At 36.8% G+C, this 24,980-nt stretch overlaps 1 protein-coding gene across 3 annotated transcripts in view; it reads left to right on the forward strand.

Annotated features, from left to right (window-relative positions):
- The window catches only part of syt14a (synaptotagmin XIVa), a 48,032-nt gene continuing 23,052 nt past the window's right edge, over positions 1-24,980 (forward strand). For 2 of the 3 annotated variants that reach the window (XM_079856070.1, XM_079856072.1), the window contains exons 1-3: positions 9,424-9,459; positions 14,178-14,225; positions 21,981-22,133. In XM_079856070.1, the coding sequence (XP_079712196.1) occupies positions 9,438-9,459; positions 14,178-14,225; positions 21,981-22,133 (223 nt within the window). In that variant the 5' untranslated portion in view covers positions 9,424-9,437. Of the gene's footprint in view, positions 42-9,423; positions 9,460-14,177; positions 14,226-21,980; positions 22,134-24,980 lie in introns of those variants that run through there. The other variant, XM_079856071.1, reaches the window with a different exon arrangement.

A 24,980-nucleotide genomic window follows, 5' to 3' on the forward strand; every position in this document is an offset into this window, starting at 1 on the left:
GCCATGGTTCAGTCCAGACCAGAACATCATGGCGATAGATGGTAAGTAGGCCAATACCGCTCTCCCTCTCTCTCAAACTCTCTTCTCTTTTCAAACCTCCGCGCGCTTCTGTGCGTGCAGTGGATAAATTCGAATGTTTTCCCGCTGGCTGTGGCATTGAGTGTTTTTGTGTGTTGGGACGCTAGTGGTAAAGTTTGTGTGTTGTATGAAGTGAAGTGATTGTGGTGCTGAAAGAACAGCTCCCGCACTGGCGACTCCCTGATCAACTCACAATCGCTATTTGATGGTTTCTTTCACTAATATAGTGCGAGAGAACCGGCGCTCTCAGCAGGTGCCCGTCTCTTCATTGAGGAAATCTGGTGGTTTCACTTCTACATTGGCAGAGTGCCGCCGTGTGTGATGTAACTCGGAGATATTATAGAAACCGTGCCTCTTCTAAAGTCACTGTTCAGTGTTTTAGTGTTATTTGACACACTCATACAGGTTGCTCGAAGAGTCGCGCGATGTCTATTTAGCAGAGATTTTCTCGCTGAAGGTTTACGTCGCTCCCTAATCTTCGCACTTAAGCAGAATTGTCTATTTGCATACAGTAGGTAGGCTACTAATTGTAACGTGTTCATTTCATTGCGTTCTGTTTCTTAATTGCCTTCACATCGAGAAAAATTGAAAAAGCATTGTTTTGAATCTATGTAGTAGCCTATATATTGTATGTAGGCGGTGTGTCATTTGGCTCAAGTTTATGAAAATGTTCTTTTGTATTTAAAGACTGTTTCTCTCTGTGAGACTGGCCTTTTTTTTTTTTTTTTTTTTTTTTTTTTGCAAGCCAGTACCAACACACCCACACACACATCCTCCACACCAGAAGAGATGGAATTATTTCGTATTGAATGTGCAGTGCTTAGTTAATTTAAATGATGCTGGTTAAGAGAGATTGGTAACATTTTAACTTAATTTTAAAATTTCAGTTAAGTTTAGATCTGTGTGCACATTCACTTAGCTCTAAATGTTTAGTAGGATTTGTAAGGAATGCAAATAGATATTTTTTGTATGTTTTTTAATGGGTTTTTAGCTGATAAAAGAACCACACACACACAAACATTATTAACTGGTTTAGCTAGCTAAATGGTAGTTTCATAGTTGATTGCCTTTTAAATATGTACTGTACATTGTCAAGTTTTTACATCTAACTGATCTGAACGGGTACATGCAAAATCACATATGATCGCCTGTGAGGTAACTTTTTGAGTGCATTGACCTAATTTGACCCCAAAAAAAAAAATCATTTTTCATAGGATAAAATTGCTTTAAATATGTTATTGTAGTATTTAAATGACAGCAAACGCATTTGCTTTATCAATATGAAATCACTGTCCCACTTTTGCTGATGATCTGTCCAAGTTAACCTGGAAAAATGAAAACACTGAAAAATGGTGCATGTGTTTTATCATTGTCACATAGAAGTAACATAAAATATTTTTGACTATTTGTTGTGCTGAGAGTAAAAAGCTTTTATCAGTGCTCCATTGAAAGTCTATTTTACATTGTTCACCCTAAAGAAAAACAGCAAATTCTGACATTCGACACTGAACTACGCTTTTGTCTTCATTGTTGTGATGTCAGATGCATAATGTCTTATCTCGACTCGACCTTACCGATATTAATGTTTGTAGCTACAATGATAAACAATACCTAAACAGCACTGCATCCAGGGTTCATGCCTTTTGCCAGAAATCAGGAAATCTATAAGAAAGTGTTAAGGGGAAAATTTATTTTACAAGTACTAAGATTCTGTGTAAATGTTAATATTGAAAAAAATTGCAGATGTGTGTGTCATGTAGAGATCCCATAAACACTGCGATGCTTACAAGGGCTGGTTATTCTGCATTGTACTGCAGGTCAGTTAACCATATTGACACATTTACATCCAAACGGACCGATTCTGCCTCAGGACAATCAGATACTTTATCTCCTCTCCTCTCCCCTCTCATCTGTTGGCACTGTCAGTCCATATCAAATGTTTACAGCACTTCACTGCTGATCTGCAGAGTGTAAAACTCAAAATCATGCTGGCATAACAAAAGAGCTGCACATCAAGCAGGATGTACATTGCTGATAAGGAAGAATAGGATGAAAAAAGAGGCTTTTGAGTATTTGTTTAACTGTTATCACTTCAGTGAAGTGTGTTGTGTTGATAGAGCTCTAGCTTTTGTTCTTTTCTCTTTGGTTCCCATGAATCTCTTGAATGTAAAAACTCAACATTTTGTACACTTTTTATGGCAAACATCTGGTGTGTGTTGTAGTGAGGTTGAATTTGCAGAGTAAGTGTTTGGTGAGTTGTTTACTTTTCTTGAGAAATGCTGTAAGGAAGAGAACTTGATGGCCGACGTAATGGATTTTGAAAACATGGTGCATTAATTTCACATGTCACTTGCAGCTTATTGTTTCACACAAAGGATGAATTTGGAATGTACTGGGAAGTAATTCAACCATAGCCAAAAGAAGGCACTTTATCATCAACTCTGACAGGTGGATTTCAAACTCTGATGCATCTCTGTAATAGATGACCTTTAAAACTCTTAAATGATGCATGCAAGATTGCTTTGTTCTGAAGTTGTTTTTATTTAATCTGAAGGTGGATGAGTTTCACTGCTCACCAGCTCATCGTCTCATCAGTTATTTGGCTCACCATTAGAGTGTTGCCTCGTTTTACCTGTACACGAGAAAATGAGCTTGTCTAAATCTGACAACACGTTTTACAAGAGATGTCATTTCAGAGCGCTGGAGGCAACTTAATCTGAGCTCCTTCAGCTCCATTGCTAATCACATTAAATAGCTGTCATTTCCTGTTAACACCAGAGTGACTGTGTCAACAAAAAATGATTGGATATAATTATTAAAATAATATGTGCATTTTTAGATCTGCTACAGTATCTGGTTTCTACTTCTCTGCAGAGGTATTTGATGGTTTTCTTTACTTATTTACACTGGTTTGTTGAAATTAAGCGCTGGCTGGTCACGTTAGTCAAGCTTGCATCAGCTGACTCTCAGCTGATCCACATCTACCTATAGGAATACGACGCCTATCACCGTATACATATATAAGCTCCCTCAGTATTATCAGCAGCTATCGCGTTCTCAGGTGCGAATTACCCTCCTCCATCCTCAGCTCCTCCTCTCGTCAGTCAGGATTTGGCCTTCTGACTGCCCTTTGAATCTGAATAAATTTACCCTAAGGGGGGTTATTGCTGCTCTCCCTGCTCTTATCCATGCTAGGCTGCATGGATGCGCATGGAGTCCTAACTGTATGCTAACTGTCAATCTTATTTGACGATAGCGGTCCTGACAGAACTCTGGTTTAGAACTGGTTAACAACCGTGTAGAATCAGTAGAGATGTTCTGTGTATTCTGTTTTCCATTTAGTTCCTTTGACAATTCGATAATAACCGCCTTTGTGTTCCACGTTCCGAATTAGTCATAAGAGTTTTGAGTGACATGATGGTAAATGATGACAAATTTTTTTCTTTTGTAATATACGCTACCATTCAAAATATGTCTCTAATGCTTACTAAGGCTGCATTTATTTGATCAAAACTACTGTAGAAACTGTGCCGCTTAATATTTTGTGTAAGCAGTGATAAATTACAATAACAAGTAATAAAAGAACACTTATTTGAAATGTTTTTTTGTTACATAAATGTTTTTGTCACTTTTGACCAATTTAATTTGCATCCTTGCTGAATAATAGTATTTTTTTTCTTCTAAAAAATTCAATTAAATCTTTTTTAATGGTACTGTAGAAATAATCATTTGACTTAATTACCAAAAGTAATTTTTTAAAGTACCAAAACTTTTTTTAAAAGTTGCATTCAAAATCAACTTGGCTCAAAATTCTGAGGGGGCGGATTTGAATGGGCATGATGCTGGATAGATCTCTTATACCAAACAGGCTGTATAATATCTTTAATTTCTCTCTCTGGTTCTTTCCTGCTGCCCGTCGGATGTTGATGTCTCTGCTTGGCCAACTGTGCTTTACTTTATCCCAAAGAGAATCTTATACACTGGATTTCCAGCAGTACACGTTATGATTTGCATTTTTTGTTTCACACCAAATGCAACATTTCACCTTTTCAGCACGAATTGATTAAAACTAAAAGAAATGCAAAATGAAAAACTGACAAGACTTGCCTGTACTATGCCTGTAGACGGACATTTACATACAAACCCACACGCTGGTCTTTAGGGGCATCTTTGTGCATGAAATCGACTGCGTCAACTGCAGCGCAGTCCTCAAGAGTCTGACTTCTGCAGGGTCTGTTTTCATGACTCAGATTAGTGCAGACCGGTCATGAACCCGATCCAATGCAAAGTCTGATTGCAGAGTGAGGAGTTGGTGAAGTCCCAGCAGAGTCCAGTCGCCAAAACACACCCACAGAGCCCCACTCCTTCTCCCAAAGGCAGCGGAGGACTCCAGAGAGCGCAGGTGTAGGGTTGGTCTACTGGGCGCTGATTGAGAGAGCTCTTTATATTTTATCGAGAAGAAAGCAAACAAGAAATTTCGATGAGTTTCAGCTTTTTTCTCTCTTTTGATGTTTCCAGATTAGCAGAGTGAACGTCACTCACAGATTACGAGATTTAATTGTCTAATCAATAAATCTTCCGTGAAATCAAGTGGACTGTAATAAGTGTTATTTAAACTAGCTGAGCTTAACGTTTGATTTACAACTCTTCACAGGACTGTAAGCAGCCTGGAGGAGTTTGTGCGGTGGAGGCGTATGCCAGCAATCACAATCTTCTCTCTAATCGGTTTGGGACTTGAGATCTAGTGCAGATTTTAAGACGTGTTTGCAAATGCCCATTAGCTTTAATGTTTCTTGACTTAAATTGCTTCTCTCTCCCTTGAGGAAGAGAAAGAGAGAGAGTGAGTGAGTGAGTAAGAAAGAAAATGAGAGAAATGTAGACCGTAGTGAATAGGATCTACCTTAGAGGACCAAACTGTTAATTGCGGCGTTGTGTGTCAGACTGGTAATGTGTGTGCAGGAGAGAGAGAAAGAGTGAGACTCTCTAGGGCAAAGTTGTCTCTTCTCTGTCTGGTTATCACTCTGGGTCACTGTTAGTCAAGACAGTTACATGTAACCGATGCTGGAACCTTCAACACAACCACAGAACAGAAAGAGAAAGATGGTTTTAATATCCAGACCAACATTGCTTTAACAGTTCAATAAATTGCAATACTGAGTTTTATTTTATTATTATTTATTTATTTAACAAAATATTGCCTGTAATTTTATTTTTGTTCTTCCAATGAAAATGGTTCCAAATGAAGCCACAGCAGAAATCATCGTTGTACGTCTCTGAGGATCACACAATAGTGGCTTTCTGAATGAATCAGTAATTATGAACAAATTGGTTGTCACGAACTGGCGGTGTAGATAAACACAAAGAAGGCTAATTTAGTTCAGACAGTCTCTTTACTTGATAATTCACTAGATACGCGAAGAAGGCAGGAGAAAGTACTATTCACAGACGAGACCGAACAATGAAACTCAAACAGTACAGAACAGAACGTACAGTAGGCTAAATACAAGTGATAATGAGGGAGATAATGAATGCACAGCTGAACATAATGAGTAACCAAGACAACAAACGACTAACTCAGGCAGAAAGTGGTGAGACACAAGAAGTCCTAACTAACAGAACTGTGACATTGGTAGATTCATTGACTCATTTGCTTGCTTTGTAATAGCTCACTTATGAAGTCACTTATAGTTGTTTTTGTTCCTGAATGTAGATTTTGAACAAATGGGTTGTGTCAATGATTCAATAACTCACTTAGAAAGACATTTACTTGTTTATTTCTTAAATGAATTCATGTTTTTTAACCCATCTATTGAGTCAGTGATTCAATGAATTTTCACTTTTCACCACCTACTGGCTTAACAATGCAACCTAAAGAGTCACTGAAACACCCTGCCACTAAACATAGGCTAACACAAGCAAATTGATAAAAACAGTGGACAGTCTCAGTGCTGTTAGACTGTATATTAGCACTCCTGAACCAACATTGTGGATCAAAACATGTCACTTTGAATAAAAGCATCAGCTAAATTAGCACATTTCTTAGCCGATGATATTGAGTCATATTTCTCTTTATAATACCATTTTGATTTAAATGAAGTTAAAATTGTAACCATGCCTGACAAAAGCACAGATGACCCATGTGCATTTAGGGCAGTTTGTAATATCTTACTTTGAAAGCAATGATCTCTCTGGAGAGTGAGGTCTGGAAGGGTGATAAGTGATCCTATGAATCAGCTCTAATGATTCTTTAATGGAGTTGGCAGAGGTTTAAACTGTTGGCCGATAAAGTTGGTTCATATTAAATGACGCTACCCAACCCTCAGCCCTTGTCGTTCTAATTTATGTGTATTTAGTTATTATTTTACCAAGCAATTACTTTTGCCAGATTTGAAGATGATTAATAAGATGTAAATGGCCTAAAATTAGTCTTTAACCGCATTTAAATTGGTTGCTAAAAATGATCTTCTGTCTTGAAACTGTATGTCAGATATTATTCTTTGACTCTTGATAATAAAGGCATATAACACTCTGCAAACCCTTAAAATAATGTGTTGATTGGACTCTGACTGCTAGAGCTGTATTCGGCATCACATTCCCAGAATTAGTTGACTTTGTCTAACACACACTAAACTTACATGCGATAATATTTTGCCATTTCTTGTTAATGACATTTTCTTTTCCTCAATTCTTTTCTTATTATTAAATCATTCTGATTGATTGTGATTTACTGTTCACTTCAGCAGTTGCTCCACTGTTGCATAATTCTAGTGTTGCTGAATTCTAGTCAGAATTTCACAATATGAACAATACAGGTCTTTCTCCAACTATAGGTATTTCCGCCAAACTCTATCCTTTTGTTAAATTCAAAATGTTTCATCCATTGTTTCATACTGTCAGTGGTACAAAATAAATACAATTTACTAAATCTAATAAGAATGTGATGTTTTCTCTAATTTTTTTTCATTCATTATTCACAGGGCCAAAGGTTCCTATAAATGAAAAACACCCATACACTCACTCAACCATATCCTACTGTATAGCACAGCATAATGCAGAAAATACCTCAGCCTGACCAATAATAGTCCACAGCCACATTTAAAAGACCCAAAGAAAGGAACATTTCAAATGAGCTTCAGTAGTCAGTCAGAAAACCCACCATGGGATATCGGAAAATCACAAGTTGTGCTGTTTCTCAGTGGCATTTTCATCACATCCATTCTGGGGAGCTGCTTTTGTGTGCTTTTGTTTCTGAAGCCAAAGCGGATTTGTGTGTAAATCTGTCAGTCTGTGAGGATAAGATGTTATTTCTTCACAGAGAGTGAGATATGGTGAAAATAGCACATGAATCTGGAGCTTTAAACCCAGGCAGGAAGGATTCTAGATATAGATATGATATAGATATAGTGGTAGGTGAAGGATATATTTGAATATCTACCTTGGTCTCACTAGAGTTGTGATCTGGTTGGGAGGTCAGTGTTAGTATTTCTAGTACTCACAGGTACTTAACTCTCCTCGTGGGCTGAGAAACTGTCCCCACTTGTGATCCTTGGGACGAGTTTAAAATGCATTATGATTAGTAGAGAATATTGAAGGCGTATTCTTAATTTTATATTATCTTTTTGAAAATAAGTTGTGTACATCTTAGAGCTATGAAGTACTTCATTATGGTGTACTATGGTCCTTTTGGTGGCTTTTTTCTTGTTGATTGAGATTTGAGATTCTTCTCTGAGGAGACAAATGTGTGATTGGTCTTTAGCAGGTAAGGAGATGCAAAGTTTGGCATGACTTTGCTTCACAAAAGTGTGCTCTCCAGGTCAGTGGCGGCTGGTGCTAAAAATTTTTGGGGGGGCACAACAAACTGAATTTTTAATTCAGGACTGAATGTAGGCTTATTGTTAAATAACAATTTAACAGTGATAATAATGTAGCTATCATTAGCCTAAAGTTTAGCTAAAACTTCAGCCGGTAGGGTTGGGAAATAGCCAATTGCCAAATAAATCTGAATTTTTAATCTGAGTATTTAATTATTATTTTTCTATTTGAATAAAAAAAACCTGTATTTAATTTTTTTTTTATATTTAATATCCTGATCGATATTGTCCTACAAACAATGTTTATATTGAAGGTTATAAAAACAAACATAGTGTAACCTTGCTGTCTATCTGCAGTCTATCCAAAAAAGGGGTCAAATCACATTAAATTCTAACATTGCAACATTACAATCTAAAAACAAAATAATGTTTTTTAAAGAAGTAGTTAAATTTACTAAACCAAAAAAAAAAAAAAAAAAAAAAATCAGCTAATATCATAAAAATACACATGTAGGTTTGAAATTCTCTAGCACATTTATGTTCACCAACAACAACAAATATTCAACAACAAATGTTTTAGCTAAATATATTTATAATTTAGTGCTAATGTATATTTTAGTCAGAATAATTGCGCTCCTATTCTATTGCGCTCCGTCTGTTCGGCGCGCATGCACGCGGGGGCGCTCGTTCACGGAAGTATAGCTTGCAGAAAGCTCGCCCACTCATGACAGCAAACTGGACTTTCTAACATTTACAGATGGAGAATATGTCCGTGAAATGTAAGTTATGCACTGAGGAAATTATTGGATGTCACTTCAGCTTATGGCTAAATACTAATAGAGGTACATTTGTTTCCACCAATCGCTGCACAAGTTAAGGTTACGTATGATGACGAAAGCACGTTAGTGCGAGCCCTCCCGGAACCCATAGAGAATGCATTGCAGTGCCTGCAGTTCGAAAAAAAAAATCTTTGAATGCAAGTCTATGGGAAGACTCTGGGCGATTCTCAGCCACAGTGAAATCGCCCAAAAAGAGGCGGTACTCCACAGAACGTGACTCGGCGCTGATTGGACTATATCCAGAGGCAGAACAACAGTGAGTGACTGCTAGCGTAACTCTGTGGTTGAATGAGATAGTGATTGAAAGTCCCTTTCACACTTTGGTGGTGCGTCGCCCGATCGCCCTAATGAAGAAACCGCCGCTGCTCCAGGTCCAAGGCCAATTCTTTCTCCCCCTATCTCTTTATTTTTTCCTCAGTCCAGGATTTGAACAAAATACCTGTGCAAAACTGGGACGAGCCTCTATAAATACAAAACAGCCTTGTTGAAAGGGGGAGATGGATGAAAGCAAGAAAGAGGACAAAAGTACTTGGGGTTTGGCCCTGCAACCTCACCTTGGCTTAGTTTACTTACTTTTTACAGACTTGGCATCAATCAAATTTCCCTCAAAACTGAATCCGAACTGGCCTCCTGAGCAGAATCCTTGGAGATGAACCACAGGCCTCAGCAATTCTGACTTATCTGGTCCATTTTGCAGTTTAAGCTGACCATGAACCACCCAAATAGAACTGGTAAGTTCACAAAGTCTGCAAACTCAAATCCAGCTGCTAGATATTTGTATCTGAGTATGCGAGTTCAACTTCAGTTCAACTAGAATGGAATATTGCATATTTAGCAGGGGAAGGGCTGTTAGACCTTAATGTAATTGTAATCTGCTTTATACACTGTGGGTCTGAAAAACTGGCTGTGTGACAAAAAACCTTGTCAGTAGCTCTTCAGTGTGACTGTGGAGAAATCTTTCTCTCTGTGCAGGCTAGTTCTGTTTTAAAGGTACATTTGTCAGGATTCCATTTAAATGAATGCAGATCATACATTTGGGACTCTCTGATTTTTCGTCCAGTAGCGTCAATTCGTTAAAAGCTAAGGTATGACGAACTCTGATGACGTCATCAAATCTTACTCCCTTGACGTGATGGCAAGTGTGTGTGGTGCGTCCATAGATGAATCACATATAGCTTTGAAATAACCCAGAAAATTAGGCAGTTATAGACATGAAATACTTTTCAAGTACTTCACACAACTTTTTACAGCACTCCAATTTAAATTAAAAAAATTTCATGTAATGACCAAAAACTATTTTTGTTTATCCTTCAAAGATTGTCCATGTTTTTAAAACTAAAAGCTTCACAATGTAGGACAACCGACACTCAATGAATACAAACACATTTATTTTAACATTTAAAAAGACATGAAATTACCACTAAAACCAGTAGATGGCTGCAGATACTATTTTATGGTGCGTTCAAGTCATCTCGTATAGATCGTATTTACGAGTTGAACGCACTTGAACGCCACCACAATGTCGTAAATACCAGTGGGGAGCTCGGGATTTTCTCTAAGCTCTGATCTTTTTGAGTTGGGGGCATGTCAGTGATTAACATGGCGGAATACACAATACGGAAAGGTATTTAGCTGTGATATTGTCAGGCTTTTCTATTAACAGCTCAGTTAGCTAATCGCCAACACAGAATATGATCGTATTATAATATAACAATGCAACATGTAACAATGTGTTGGCAGTGGCTTCATAAATTAATTAAAAACATAAAAATACAAAGTACACCTGATGCACATTTCTTTGTTCTTCATTTTCTAGAACAAGAGTTTAAGAACCTTACTGTATTTTTGTGTAATTAATTAAGAGAAAGTACTCCGCCATTTTGCTCCGACGAAAGTGACTTGAACGCACATGCCGTTATAAGCACGACTCCCACCTCGTACGTACGAACTTCCCAGGAGGACTTGAACGCACCATTACTACTATGACTCTTATAGCTTAAAAAAAAAAAATCTATTTTTGTCTTTTTATGTCACCTTTTGAATTTGTACTGAAGTGTGAAGTAGCCTATACAGTATATTTGTAGGAAAGGTCACAAAGTCTCATGAAAAACGAAAACTTTTCTTCAAATTGCGAATGAAATTACACAGACAGCAAGTAAAGAGCTCTTCCTTTATAATCATTGAAGCTGTCAGTCAGTTCAGTGCAAACTCATTGAGTGTGAAAATCACATTTTAATCAATGAATCTGACTAAACTTCACAATGAATACATTTTTTTAATGAATGAATGAATTAATTAATTAATTTATATATTTTTTTTACATCGTGTCTCTGCTTTGTTTGTTATAATGAGAGGATTTGTCCACATTTATAACTTAAGCTTGCGCTTAAACATAAACTCATTCAGCGTTTTGAGCGATACTGAGTGGATTCTCACTACCTTGTAACTTTAACGCCTCTGATTGGTCATTATTTTCAACAGAAATGCCTGTGATTGGCTACAATACTCAACGCTGCAAAAGCACATTGTAAATAGACACATTTGCAGTGCCATTGAATTTGTGTGTCATGAACAAACAGATCGCTTTAATTTACTTGGTTTTCTCTTTTATTAAACAATTACAAAATGTATGTTACACATACTAATATAACCGTTAATCCTGCAATAAAAATATCACTTTGCATTGACCTGACCAGGCAGCCACCATACACTGCCATTCCCAATTGATGCCTCTGCTTTTGTCACATAACAGTATGTGTAATCTAGATGCTTCCTAATTACAGTACTGCTATAATATCAGTGAACAAGCTTCATTACCATGGAAAGATCCACATTGTGAAATTTAGTCTTAGATGTAATTCCACCATGATTAGACTCCACATCACAGATGTCTAGGGTTTCTCTCAGGTTACAGCTTGACAGCACGCATTAAGAATGCATAAACTGACATCCTTGGCTGCATCCATCTCTCTCCTCCAGAATGACCTTTACTCACCACAAACAACTTCACCTCTGCAGGTCAACGGGACATTACAACCCCCCACAAGCTAAAGCCCAAAGTTATTTGATTCACACCAATGCTCAGCCAGAATCAAAGCCAGCTCTATTCAGATTTAATGCACAAATTGACAAGTGCTCTTAAAGTCAAACACATGGCTTTTGCTTTCCTTTACTGTACCCTTATTTGGACATTATTCGTATGGACAATGGGCATTACTTCGACACAGTCACCTCTGACCAATAACTTCTCCATTGTAACATTGAAACTTGCATTTTCTGTAAAGCTCTTTTGTAATGATATGTATTGAGAAAAGCGCTATTCAGATAAACTTGAATTGAATTGATTTTTAAAGGTCACTAAACCCTTCAACTGAATGTGGTTTAATAGACTTGTAGACAAAATAAAAGTCCCATTTGCAGTTGAATGAAGCTGTTATCAGTGCAGTGATTCTCATTCAGGACTCAAGTGTTCTCAGACTGTTGTACCATACAATCTGTTGTTCGTTTGTTCATTTTAGAAGCACTTGAAATAAATGGGGTCAAATGGGTCAATTTTGTCTATGGAGGTTTGAGAGACCTGTCAAGGTCATCAGTAATCACAGTTATAATATTATTTATTGCACAAGTATGTTTATAAAACAGTAACATTATTATATTCATGTTTTAAAATATACTCTACCGTTCAAAAAAAAAAATTTATCTTCTTTTGTGTCTTCTTCATTTGTGTTTGAAGTTGAACATTATAATGTTCTAATTGTATTATAAAATATTTTACCCCTTAAACACGGCTTCATGTTTAAATGTAATGCTTAGCTCTGGTGTAGGGTATCACTTTATTCAGTCCCAGGTTTGAATCAACTGCCAACTGAAATCTTCTGCAGACCATCTTGGGTTAGTCTTACGCTGGACATAATGGAAACTCTTATTTGCTGCTTTCTAATGCATGAGTGTGAGTTTCAGCTTTTAAGACATTTCTGACCTAAACTGTCTCAGCAAACACCTGAGCACAGCTGCAAAGTGTAAAGTGAGCCGTTCTGCTGAGGTGATGTCTGAGATTGTGTGTCTGAGTTTTAACTGCACTGAGTTCAGATTCACATGCTGGTGATCCCTGTTTGAAATCATTACCTTTAAAAGGTGATTTGTCAGAGCGTAGATTAAAGATTACAGTATACTTTAAATTAAGTTTGCTAAAGTTAGAAACCAGGGTACATTGAAAGGTTGTTCAGGGAAGGTTGATGCCAAAATTTGATGTGCTACAGTTTTTATGTGAGCATATTGAACATATTTCAAATATGTTATATATTAAAACATTGACTGAAGGCCATATGCCTTAAACTGTGTAATTCAAGGGCACTTGAGGTAAAATTACCTTTTGATTCTCTACCTCTATCCTCCATACAAAATATCAATAAAACACCACAGGGACGTGCCTGCAGCCTAAATCCGAATTTGGAAAGGCACGGAAAATGAGTAATGCATTCGGAGCTCCTAAAGGGACATGGTTAGGCTTGCTGAGGTAGTTGGTTACAATATACATCAGAATACACTTCTCACATGAAGTGAGTAAGGAGAGATGACTGACAGAATGATGTCGGATGATTTGGTGTGCAACACATCCTGAACATTCTTGTAGCCTAAAATGTGCAGTCATTTCCGCTGCTCCTTATACACAGAATACGCGTGATCGCGAATTGGAAAGTGAAAGTAAAAAGCGAGCGTGCATTCGATTTCAATAACCCGCATATTGATAGCGGCTCCCTGGTGCCCGCAAATTATAATTACCCTACTATTTAATTGCGAGAGAATGCAAAAATATGTTGAAAGATATATTTTTTTCCCCCAAACTCGTATTTTTTCCCATCATCATGTCCCTTTAGGGACTCCGTAGAATGCATCATTTCCTTTCCGAACACAGTATTCGGCTTCAGGCACATTGTTATACATTCACTGAAATGGCTAATTAAATCAAATTGATTTTGAAATAGTTTGATTGAACATTTATTATTATTTTTTTAGCATTAGCATTTAGTTGCTAATGAAAATCCCTGAAATTATCACATATGTTTTGACGTTTTAATATTTTGTCGGGTTTGGAATGTTATGTTATTTATACTATTGTATCATAGTATTTACATATAGATTGAATTTCCATTTTAATTTTAGTTTAAATTATAGTATTTTTTTTAAAAGTATGTGCTTCGTTTTAGTTAACAGTAGCAGCCAAGGTGCCAAATATCAACACAAAATAGTTCCCTTGTATATGAAATTTTACATTTGTTTCTTTGAAATCCATTTCCGGTCTTTTGTCTTTTGTCATTGTGATGAAGTCTTCAAGTCTCATGTGCATCAGTTATAAGTGTCTTGTTTGTTTCTCTGTGTATTTGTCTCTGTTTAATGTCTTGTTGCATGTGTGTATTTTTTGTCATTAAATGTTGCTTTGTTTCTGCAGGTGGAGAGCGGAATTGTGGAGTACATGAGCTTATCTGCATCAGAAAAGGTAAGCGGCCAGTTTAAACAGGCTGCCACCTGTCCTGTACCCCAGCTTTGACTCCAGACATGGCACATTTTACGCTGGTCTGGAGTGATGTCTACCTGTCTTCTTCTCAATGTGTTTGTAATGTCACACTATGTAAATGCGTCTTTATTTGATCTTTAGTGCTCTTTCCTTGATGTATCTGTTGTTTTGAGCTTATGGTTTTAAATTTTTTTGTTGTCTAAGTGTGTAAATTGTCAAACCTAACTTTTCGTCCATCATTCTCTCGGAAAGATTGTAGTGGTTTGATCTTTATTTAGTTATATTAGTAAAAAAAAGGAAGGAAGGTGTGAAATCAGATTGAAGTGTATATGAAATTAAATAAAGACAATATGTTCTGATAAATATTTTGTGCACTAGAGAGAAACTAGATTTACTGAAGGATTTCAGTGGATGAGACATCAAACTTTTTCTTTTTTTAGATGGTGCTGTTGTTCTTGAGGTCCTCTGGGGTTTGTCCAGCTGTCTTGTTTGTTATCGGCTGGCTGGCGTGTTTAGAGAGAGCTCATTCTCTGCAGATTTAACGTCATTAGTGAGGATCTGCGGTCCCAGAGTAATAGTCTCATGTTCCAGGTGGACCGGATGAGCGCTGGGTCCCTGCAGAGCTGTTCCAGAGGCTGAACCAATCAGCTCTGCCAACCTACTGATGACCCTATTTAGATATGACTCTTCTTAACAGTGACCAACCGCAGGGCTTAATATGCATCACTCTGAGGCACTGACCATGCTCAACCTTCTGGTGCTGATTTTATGGTACTAAATTATATTTATGGAATAGTTCAATCCAATTGAAACCGTTGTAAATATTGAATGCTTTGGAGCACATACTTAAGTGCGGTCTCTTTTTAACACTAGAAGTGCCAGAATTCCATAACTACTAGAACTGCCGCAAGCGGTCATCTTGACCGCTAGATTCCAAACTCTATATCTTTAATGATAAATACCCAATTGAGAGATTAATGCATTTATTGTATTAGGATATCTTTTAAAAACAAAACAACACCAAACTGTACATTTAAACAAGTTTAATTATACATATATAAATAATAATATCCGTAGATGTCCTGAACAAAATGACGGAGTAGCCCATGTTTTCATGTTTACACTGTTCGATCGCGCCCGCGCCTTACACACACACACACACACACACACCATATTCCAGCATTGCAATCTTGACATCGCAGCCTGTTCATTATAGCCATAATAAAATATAATAATAAAATAGTCAACCTAACATATAAAACTTTCACTGCTCTGTTTATAGTCAGTAGGCTAGTACAATTCGTAGCATTTTTGCGCAGAGGATGATGTGAAGAGAATGATTTTTTCCGTCGATATTGGAACGTGAGTGAAGTACAAAGCCTGTAATAAAGCATAGTTTACCATTCAAATATATCGCAAATGTTGAAACATTTTGATTCTAATTAGAGAGTTACGTGAGCCCAACGCCGCTTACTTTCACTTTCGATTGAAAGTAGCCTATTTCATTTTGGCTTGTTTATAGTTATTATTTCATTCTTGTTCTGTTCTGAATATCATTACATTTAAATGATTTGTTGTGGAATATGTTTTGTGTATTTTTTTACCACATTTTATTGTTGTGTATATTGGTATATGTATAATGATACCGCGAAATTCAGTGCGGTCAATCTGACCGTCTATGGCCGAAATAGGTAAATATGTTAATTTGTTTTTTTGCCTTATGTGTAATTTATATGAAAAACATTTTAAATGAAAATACAGACACTTTTAGGAAAAGTCAGGTACCAGCAGGATTTTATTTATTTTTTCAACAAAGTTATTGCAGATATAAAATTCAAAACGGTCAAAATGACCGCCATGGCAGTTCTAGTGTTAAAGAAGAAACTTGGCAGATTATTGCTGAATTGAAAATAAAAGTTATAGAAGTTTAAGTTTATTATTATGAAAAATGCACAAAAATGCTATTTTATAAATTTTATATGAAATATACTGTATATTTTCTAAAACTGTGAGAAAATCAAAGCCATAAATCTAGTTGTGTTCCAAATTTGAGGTTGGCATCTCAAAAAATTAGCTTTCAGTAAGTTTTTTTTGGGGGGGCGCAGTACCACTAGATGAAATTCTGTGGACAGGACAAGTATGACTCTTTTTTTCAGGAACATTTAACCGTCGAATTGTGATCATGATGTGTGTGTATAGTGTGTGTTAGTTTGTACACTCCTCAGGAAACATCTGTCTACTGTCAGTCAAACTCATAGGTATTTGTTGACAGGATATTCTTGCTAGGGCTAATGCCAATTTCCTGCGAGTTTCGGGGAGTAACTAACTAAATTTGGGATGCTACAAGAAGCTACAAATTTCAGCGATAAGAGAGTAGTTTAGATGTTTTAGTTTTTTCCAGTAACATGCTTTTTTTTCCCAGCAAGAAGCAGTTTAGCATAACAAAGTGCTATACTGCATTGTTTTCCACAGCTTTACAACCGAGTGAACTTCAATGATAATCAAAAATGTCCTCCATCTCTGATATGAAGCTTTAGGAAGTCTGATTCATTTTAGTGAATCAGTACATTTAAATGAACTGGTTCAATTAACAATTCACCAGTTCATTTGTTCCCATTTGGTCTGTTTTGTAGTGATTTAATATTTTTAAAGTTTTTAAAAAGAATATTATATCACCTCAAACTGTTTTTATATAGTTAATGTACAGGAGTTTATCGTAAACTGTACTTTAACAACTTTAAATGATGAGTGGCTTGTAGTCTGAGAGGAGAGAGATGGAAGTAATGGGATGAAAGAACACGTGGAGCAGCACTGCAGAAGCTGTGTAATGTTTCATTACTGACACTGGTTCTGTTTTATAATGAAAACACTTTAAGATTAAACAGACTAAATCCTGTATAATGACACTGATGATATTTTAATGTGCTTCAGAAGAAGAGCTGTTTATGAGGCTTATAAAATCAGCTAGTGGAGGTGCTGCTTTCTCCCTCTCTAATCAAGTATGACTAGACATTATGTGTGTGTTTTCAGCATCATTTTGCAGACGTGTGCGTTTGTGTTTTCAGAAGGCATTGAGTGTGCGTACACAGCGCTGGTGTATGTCTTTGTTAGTGTGTGTGAGAGTGTGTTATGACTGAGGGCGTGTGCGTGGGCCTTTGAGAGCAAGGTCTTTTGTTATGTGGGAGTTTACAACAGCATGCAATGTTTTTTTTGTGAGCGTTTTTGTGTCTGTAGTATTTTGTAATTCAGGGGTGGCTGAGCATCCTGACATGCTTTTACCTGTTTCTATGACAACAGAACCAGCCAACAGTATCAGAGAAGCAGAAGGCAATTTCTAACTGTAATAGCATGATAATAATTGACCATAAAAGGATTATTTGAATCAGTGCTCAGACTAACTATCTCAGGTATTAAAGAAGAAACTAGTAAGTATGTTGAACACATTTATGTGAGGTGGATTTATTTTTGGTAGATGTGGACACTGTGGATATTTGAAGGGTTAGATTTAGTGTAGTTTCAGGTTCTCTCCTCCTTCGGTTTGAAAGGCTTGGATGCACCTGCTCTGTCCAGCTGTGCGTTTCTCCGGCTTCCTCTCATTGGCCCAGATTCTGTCAGGCTCAGGTGATTCTGTCTGATGACCTGGATTTAAATCAGAGATGCAGTTCTGCATCGTGCAGCAGGTGTGCAGAGTCTTACCGTCAACTCGAGGGCTTCTTTCTTTCTTTCTTTCTTTCTTTCTTTCTTTCTTTCTTTCTTTCTTTCTTTCTTTCTTTCTTTCTTTCTTTCTTTCTTTCTTTCTTTCTTTCTTTCATCTGTCTGTCTGTTTTTCTGCCTTTCTTTCTTTCTTTCTTTCTGTCTGTCTGTCTTCCTTTCTGTCTGTCTTCCTTCCTGTCTTTCTCTCTGTCTGTCGTTTGTCTTTCTGTTTGTCTGTCTGTCTTTCTGTTTGTCTATCTGTCTTTTTTCGTCTCTGTCTTTCTGTCTTTCTTTCTGTCATCTGTCTGTCTGTCGTCTGTCTTCCTGTCTTTCTTTCTGTCTGTCATCTGTCTGTCTTTCTGTCTTTTTTCTCTTTCTGTCTGTCTGTCTGTCTTTCTTTCTTTCTTTCTTTCTTTCTGTCCGTTTTTCTGCCTTTCTTTCTTTCTTTCTTTCTTTCATCTGTCTGTTTTTCTGCCTGTCTTTCTTTCTTTCTTTCTTTCTTTCTGTATGTCTTCCTTCCTGTCTTTCTCTCTGTCTGTCGTTTGTCTTTCTGTTTGTCTGTCTGTCTTTCTTTCTGTCGTCTGTCTGTCTGTCTTCCTGTCTTTCTTTCTGTCTGTCGTCTGTCTGTCTGTCTGTCTGTCTGTCTTTCTGTCTTTTTTCTCTTTCTGTCTGTCTGTCTGTCTGTCTGTCTGTCTGTCTGTCTGTCTGTCTGTCTGTCTGTCTGTCTGTCTTTCTTTCTTTCTGTAATCTGTCTGCCTGTCTGTCGTCTGTCTGTCTGTCTTTATTTCTTTTTTAGTTCTGTCTGTCTGTCGTCTGTCTTTCGTTCTGTCTGTCTGTCTGTCTTTCTTTCTTCCTTCCTGTCTTTCTGTCTATCTGTTGTCTGTCTTTCTTTCTTTCTTTCTTTCTTTCTTTCTTTCTTTCTTTCTTTCTTTCTTTCTTTCTTTCTTTCTTTCTTTCTTTCTCTCTGTCTGTCGTTTGTCTTTCTGTTTGTCTGTCTGTCTGTCTTTCTTTCTGTCATCTGTCTGTCTGTCGTCTGTCTGTCTTCCTGTCTTTCTTTCTGTCTGTCGTCTGTCTGTCTTTCTGTCTTTTTTCTCTTTCTGTCTGTCTGTCTGTCTGTCTGTCTGTCTTTCTGTCTGTCTTTCTTTCTTTCTGTAATCTGTCTGTCTTCCTGTCTTTCTGTCTGTCTGTTGTCTGTTTTTCTTTCTTTTTTCCATTTATGTTTTTTCTAAGAGAAAGCAACACATGTATTCAGCAAGGATTCATTAAAATGATCAGTGTCAGTAAATAAATGTATAATGTCAACAAATATACAAGTATATTCAAATTTATTTAATATGCTGATTTGATTGTAAAGACTGGAATAATGGCTGCTGAAAATTCAGCTTTGCAATCACATCAATAAATTACATTTTAAAATATATTAAAATAATAAATAAATAAAAAACATAACTGTTTTTACTGTATTTTTTAATTAAATAAATGCAGCCTTGGTGAGCATAAGCGACTTTGAAAAGTGACATTTGAACTGTAGTGTGCTGTATATTATTTGCATGTATTTACTACTTATTCAAACTTTTGATTCAGACATATTCAAAACAATAAAGTCTCCAGGTCTTTTGTGTCAGGTTTTTTTGTTTTTGTTTGTTTTTTTGGGTGAACTACTCCTTTAAAACTTTGCGGGTTTGGAAAGCCAAACCGAAAACTGCCGGTTTATCTCGTCAGCTTCGCTCTAATAGTGTGCGGAGACTGACAGTAAAAACTCTCAGTACAGTGGATTATTTTGTCCTGTTATTGATGTCTGTCACTCAGACCTCGTTGACTAAATTGCCATCTGACTGCAAGACTTTCAGGAGGTCTTGTGACTGATGGGTTTTTGTTCTCCCTCTGTAAGGTGGCTAAATGCACCTCACTGCGAGTTAAATATATTTCAATAGAACATGACAGGACACAAATGACAGAAGGGAAGGGGGAAACATGAGGGGAGAGAAGCAGCAAATGGGTTATCAGGGAAATGTTTTCATTGCATTGATCAGGAAACACACAGGCTGTAAATCAATTAGCATCACTAAAAATAGCAGATGGAGGGAGAGCTGTTTTATAAGTGCTTGTTTGACCAGAATCTTTTGAAACTTTTGTTGCAGTTATTTTTAGCCTATGTTTTAGAACATCTTGTAATTATTTATTTGTTGCATACTGTATTCAAGTTGTAAATCTGTGAGTTATCTACGAGTGCTGTATAAAAATGTCTCATGTTGTTAGTGCTTTCTTATGCTATTGATGTCTTACCGCAGTTTGTAATCGTTTAGAAGCAATAGGGACGTTAATGTCTCTGTTGTCAGGAAGCACTGTGGCAAATATCAAGGAAAATTAGATTTCAAATTTCCATCAGCCCACCACATTACCGTCGTATGCACGTGTTGTGTGCATGACTAGGCTAAACAAACAACAGAGACCAGATTCACTATACCTAACAGGTATTCTTTTTAAAGTTTGAGGGTTTTTTCTTCTTGCTAAAAATTAGCTAATTATGGTAGTTCAGAAATAATTCATTGTTCAGTCTAACTCTTCACAGTGTACACCGTGAAAGAAAAGTGTTGTCATTTGCATTCGGCCATTGATCTGTTGATCCTGTGTGACGTCCTCCCGCGTGCTAAAAACAGCAGCAGCTATAGCTGGTGTCAGTGCTAGATCATGCAGTTAGCGGTTAACTGGCTAAACAGGATCAGTGACAGCAGCAGCTCTGTTGCCATGGTTAAGTGCTGCTGTTATGTAACAAAGATCATTACATTGCTTTTTATTTCTTTTTTTCCACACTCTGGAATGGAACATAATGGATTCTCTCCATTCTGCATTAACAGTGTTGTTAATTACTTTTGACCTCGTCTTATCCTGATTGGACCTCGGACGCATTTACAAATTTAAATCTTATCATCAATAAATCTGTAGCATAATTTATTAGTCATTTTTTATTAGTAATGTTACAGTTGTCGCTGACGTTACAGCCATAATAAGATTTTCTATGGTATATTTGTAGCTCATGGTAACATTTTTATTATCTTTTAGCCAGCAGCCCAGAGATAAAATAATTTCATTCTGAATTGGAAAGTGATACAAGATCGCTCAGTCTTGTGATTGACCAGTCAGAACCACATATTCTAGATAGCTGTAATAAAGTGATTTAATAGTTTAAAACATGAATTAAAGTGGTCCAACATGGAAGGATTTCTCCTTTTAATATTTCACTCTGTTCCTGTCAGACAGCAGCACTAGAACTGCCATCCTGAGGGACAGAGAGGATGATGGGACAGAATCACATAGCATAATTTGTGTGAATAATTCACACCTACTCTTGCAGAATGTGTGTGTGTGTGGAGCTTTAGAGTCAAATCCACTCACACAAAGCTGTGATACAGTTCAGTGCAGAAACCATCGCTGGTAAGTTTATTTCTTCTCGAAGTGAGTAACCAACCGTCTGGAATCGGGTCATTTCCCTCTGTCATCCTGGAATATGTGGCTACACAGAGCAGTTACATTATATCTTTTTTCGTGGTTGGTGTTTTTAATTAATAAAGGAAGGTGGTTAGGTCAAACCCTTTTCAATCATTGTGAACATTTCTAATTGGTCTGTTTCTGCACTGCTGGTCTCTTTCTGGTCTCAGAGTAATGGCTGGACTAATGTCTTTCTCTTGGACTGATAAGTGATTGATTTAACGGTTGATTCATCCTAGAGCAGAAACCTGCTTCAAAAGTGCTGAAAAATATTTATAAAAGTTCTCACTGTCACGGTAAACCTGGATTTTAAATTTGGTTTTCCAGGCCTGGAATAGCTGGAATAGTCAAGGAAAGAAAAAAATATAATAGAAACCAAATTTGAATTGTATCAGAATTTAAATGCTGATACTTTTACCCCAACCAACTGGAAAGGTCATGGAAATTCTTTCTATATATTTTAATAAATATTCTATCATCTCTTTCTCTCTCTCTCGGTCTCATTTTCAATGTCCCTTATTGTAATAGTAAATCAATTTCTCTTTCTCTCTACAGTGTCTCCTGAGGCTTTGGGGTTCCTGTCCGGCATTGGGGTGTTCATCTTCCTTGTGATTGTACTCTTTCTTTACCTCAATAACAAACTGTCCCTTGAGAGTGCCAACCAACTGCCCAGCCTTGACCAGTACAGGAAGAGCACAGAAGCAGCAGGTTTGTGTGTGTGTGTGTGTGTGTGTGTGTGTGTGTGTGTGTGTGTGTGTGTGTGTGTGTGTGTGTGTGTGTGTGTGTGTGTGTGTGTGTGACATACAGAGACCCCTGGATTTGGACACTTAAGCCAATTTATAATAAATAATGAATTATATACACTACCATTCAAAATGTTTGGGTCAGTAAGATTTCTATTTCAAATAAATGCTGTTCTTTTGAACTTTCTATTTACCAAAGAATCCTGAAAAAAGTATCACGGTTTCCACAAAAATATGAAGCTGCACAAGACTGATTTCAACATTGATGATAATAAGAGATGTTTCTTGAGCAGCAAATCAGCATATTATAATGATTTCTAAAGGATCATGTGACACTGAAGACTGGAGTAATGATGCTGAAAAGGTATTTTTAATAATATTTTACAATATTACTGTTTTTACTGTATTTTTCTGACAGACCCCAAACTTTTGAACTGTAGTATATAGGAAAAAAGTGTGAACTTTAGGGGAACTGACTTCATCTATTAAAAATTAGTTTTCATTTGGTTTGGTGTTTTGAATCTAATGCAATGACAGAAGTGTCCACAATACTTTTAAGGGCAACTATATAGGAAGTTTTTTTTTTTTTAACCACTGATATTAATAGTTCAAAGGGGAATATAGATTTTTTTTTTTCCCCAGGGTGAACTGGTTGAGGGTTAGTTAAAATGAAGAGAAACAGAAATGCCGGATGTACAGTACAGTATGGATCATCATCATAGCTGTAAGTGCTTGAGTGTGTGTTGAACTCTTCACACTGGTATTTTTATCACAGTAGCGGTCATTCATTTAAAAAAAAGATGATTTATTTCTTTCCTTTACATTAAAATAACTTCATAACATTATGTAATGGCTGAGACCAAATTGTGAAGTTTTTGAAGCTGAGAGGTCCAGGATAACATGAGTCCAAATTCCCAAACACTGCGTGACAATCTCCTGAGAGGTAATTATCTGCTAAACTCCAGATTAGTGTCTGAGAATTACTAACAGCGCTTAATTAGCAACACTTAGACCTTGGAGATGTTTGTTAGACACGATTTGGTGGTTTGAAATTCTGGGATAGGCCGTAAACTCCTTCCTGTTTGTCTGTCAGACACGGTGACGTACTGAACTGGTTTGGCTTGTGATCTTCAGCGCAGGATATTGATCGGAGAGGACAGATGCCACTGGCCAATTATTAGATCAATAGTATATGTGTGTGGGTGTGTGTGAAAATGAAGGGATCATGTAACAGCCCTGAGAGAAAATCTGGGCAGAAATCCAAACACACTCAGGATCAAATGTCCACATTGTCAGTATACATGCACACACACACACACACTCACACAATAAAACTGGCTTGAATAAACTCAATGAACCATACACACAACTACCTTTTGTTTAAAACATGAAGCACTCAATCACTCCTACGCACTTATACTGTTGACAGGGGCACTTAATGCCCACACACACATCCTACAGACAGGTTCTGGATCCATGGCATCACTGTGCTGCCCACACACAGGGCTTTACATAACTCTACTCAGCATCAGAATCAGTGGCATAATCAGAATGTCATTTACTAGATATGTATGTTTGCACTTATTTGACCTGGTGAAGCACAATAAACATGGATGTGTATTAAACATGAAATTGTCATGTTGTAGCGTAGTGCAGTGGTTCTTCGTTCACTGCCATGTTGTGATCCAAAAATCAGTTGCATGTTTGTTAGGGTCATATGAGAAGCAGAGATTTAAAAGCTTGGGGTTGGTATATTTATTATTTATTACACGGCTCTGTAGAATACTTGATTCTGATTGGTCAAACACGCCATCCATATCCCCGATAATAACCGCTGAGAACAGATAACACAGGCTCATCCAGGTTACTGATGTCAGCAGCGCTATACGCTTGCTAGGAAGGGTTTTTCTTTGTGGATGTTTTGCGTTTGGTTAGCTAATAAAATATTAAAACTCAGTCAAATCAATATTTTTTTTGCAGTTATTTAACTACGCCATTCAGTATCGTGAACTCACTCTCTCTTGTTTCATACAAACACAACTGCTGCCATTTTTGCGACTATTGTTTTGTACACTGCTGGATTATAAGTAGGGATGCACGATATATCGGCCACCAAATCGGTATCGATTTAATTTTTTTTATGTTATCGTTATCTGTGCAATAATAAAATTTGGCCGACAAATTAAAGTTGATGATTTTAATTGCTTTAAATATGATCACTTCAAAAAAGGACAATACAGTTAAGTGCAACATCGGTTATCGGCTTTCAAATATAAAGAATTATCGGTAATCGGTATCTACAAATATTTTTATATCTGTGCATCCCTAATTATAAGATAACAAACATGTATGATTTTAAAACAGTTTTCATCTCAAATCAATATCTCTTATCCCCATAATTATTTATGTGGCAAAATGCTGTGTAATAAGTGGTATGACTGCAGTACCGTATCCCTTAAATGGCTGTCTAGTTTGAACTTGCCACGCTAGCAACTGCTCTCTCCATGGAGGCTTTGCATTTAAAGACCTAATAAAATATTTCGTGTTTTTTTACACAATATAAACAATGTTTTTTTTTTTTGGATAGTAAGCTAAAAAAACAGCCTTTATTTGAAATATAACATGCCTAAGGTCTTAACATGCCTAAGACTTTTGCACAGTACTGTATATACATATATACACTATATATACACTCACCTAAAGGATTATTAGGAACACCATACTAATACTGTGTTTGACCCCCTTTTGCCTTCAGAACTGCCTTAATTCTACGTGGCATTGATTCAACAAGGTGCTGAAAGCATTCTTTAGA

This window comes from Squalius cephalus (assembly GCF_949319135.1).
Source record: "Squalius cephalus genome assembly, chromosome: 21".
NCBI lineage: Eukaryota > Metazoa > Chordata > Actinopteri > Cypriniformes > Leuciscidae > Squalius > Squalius cephalus.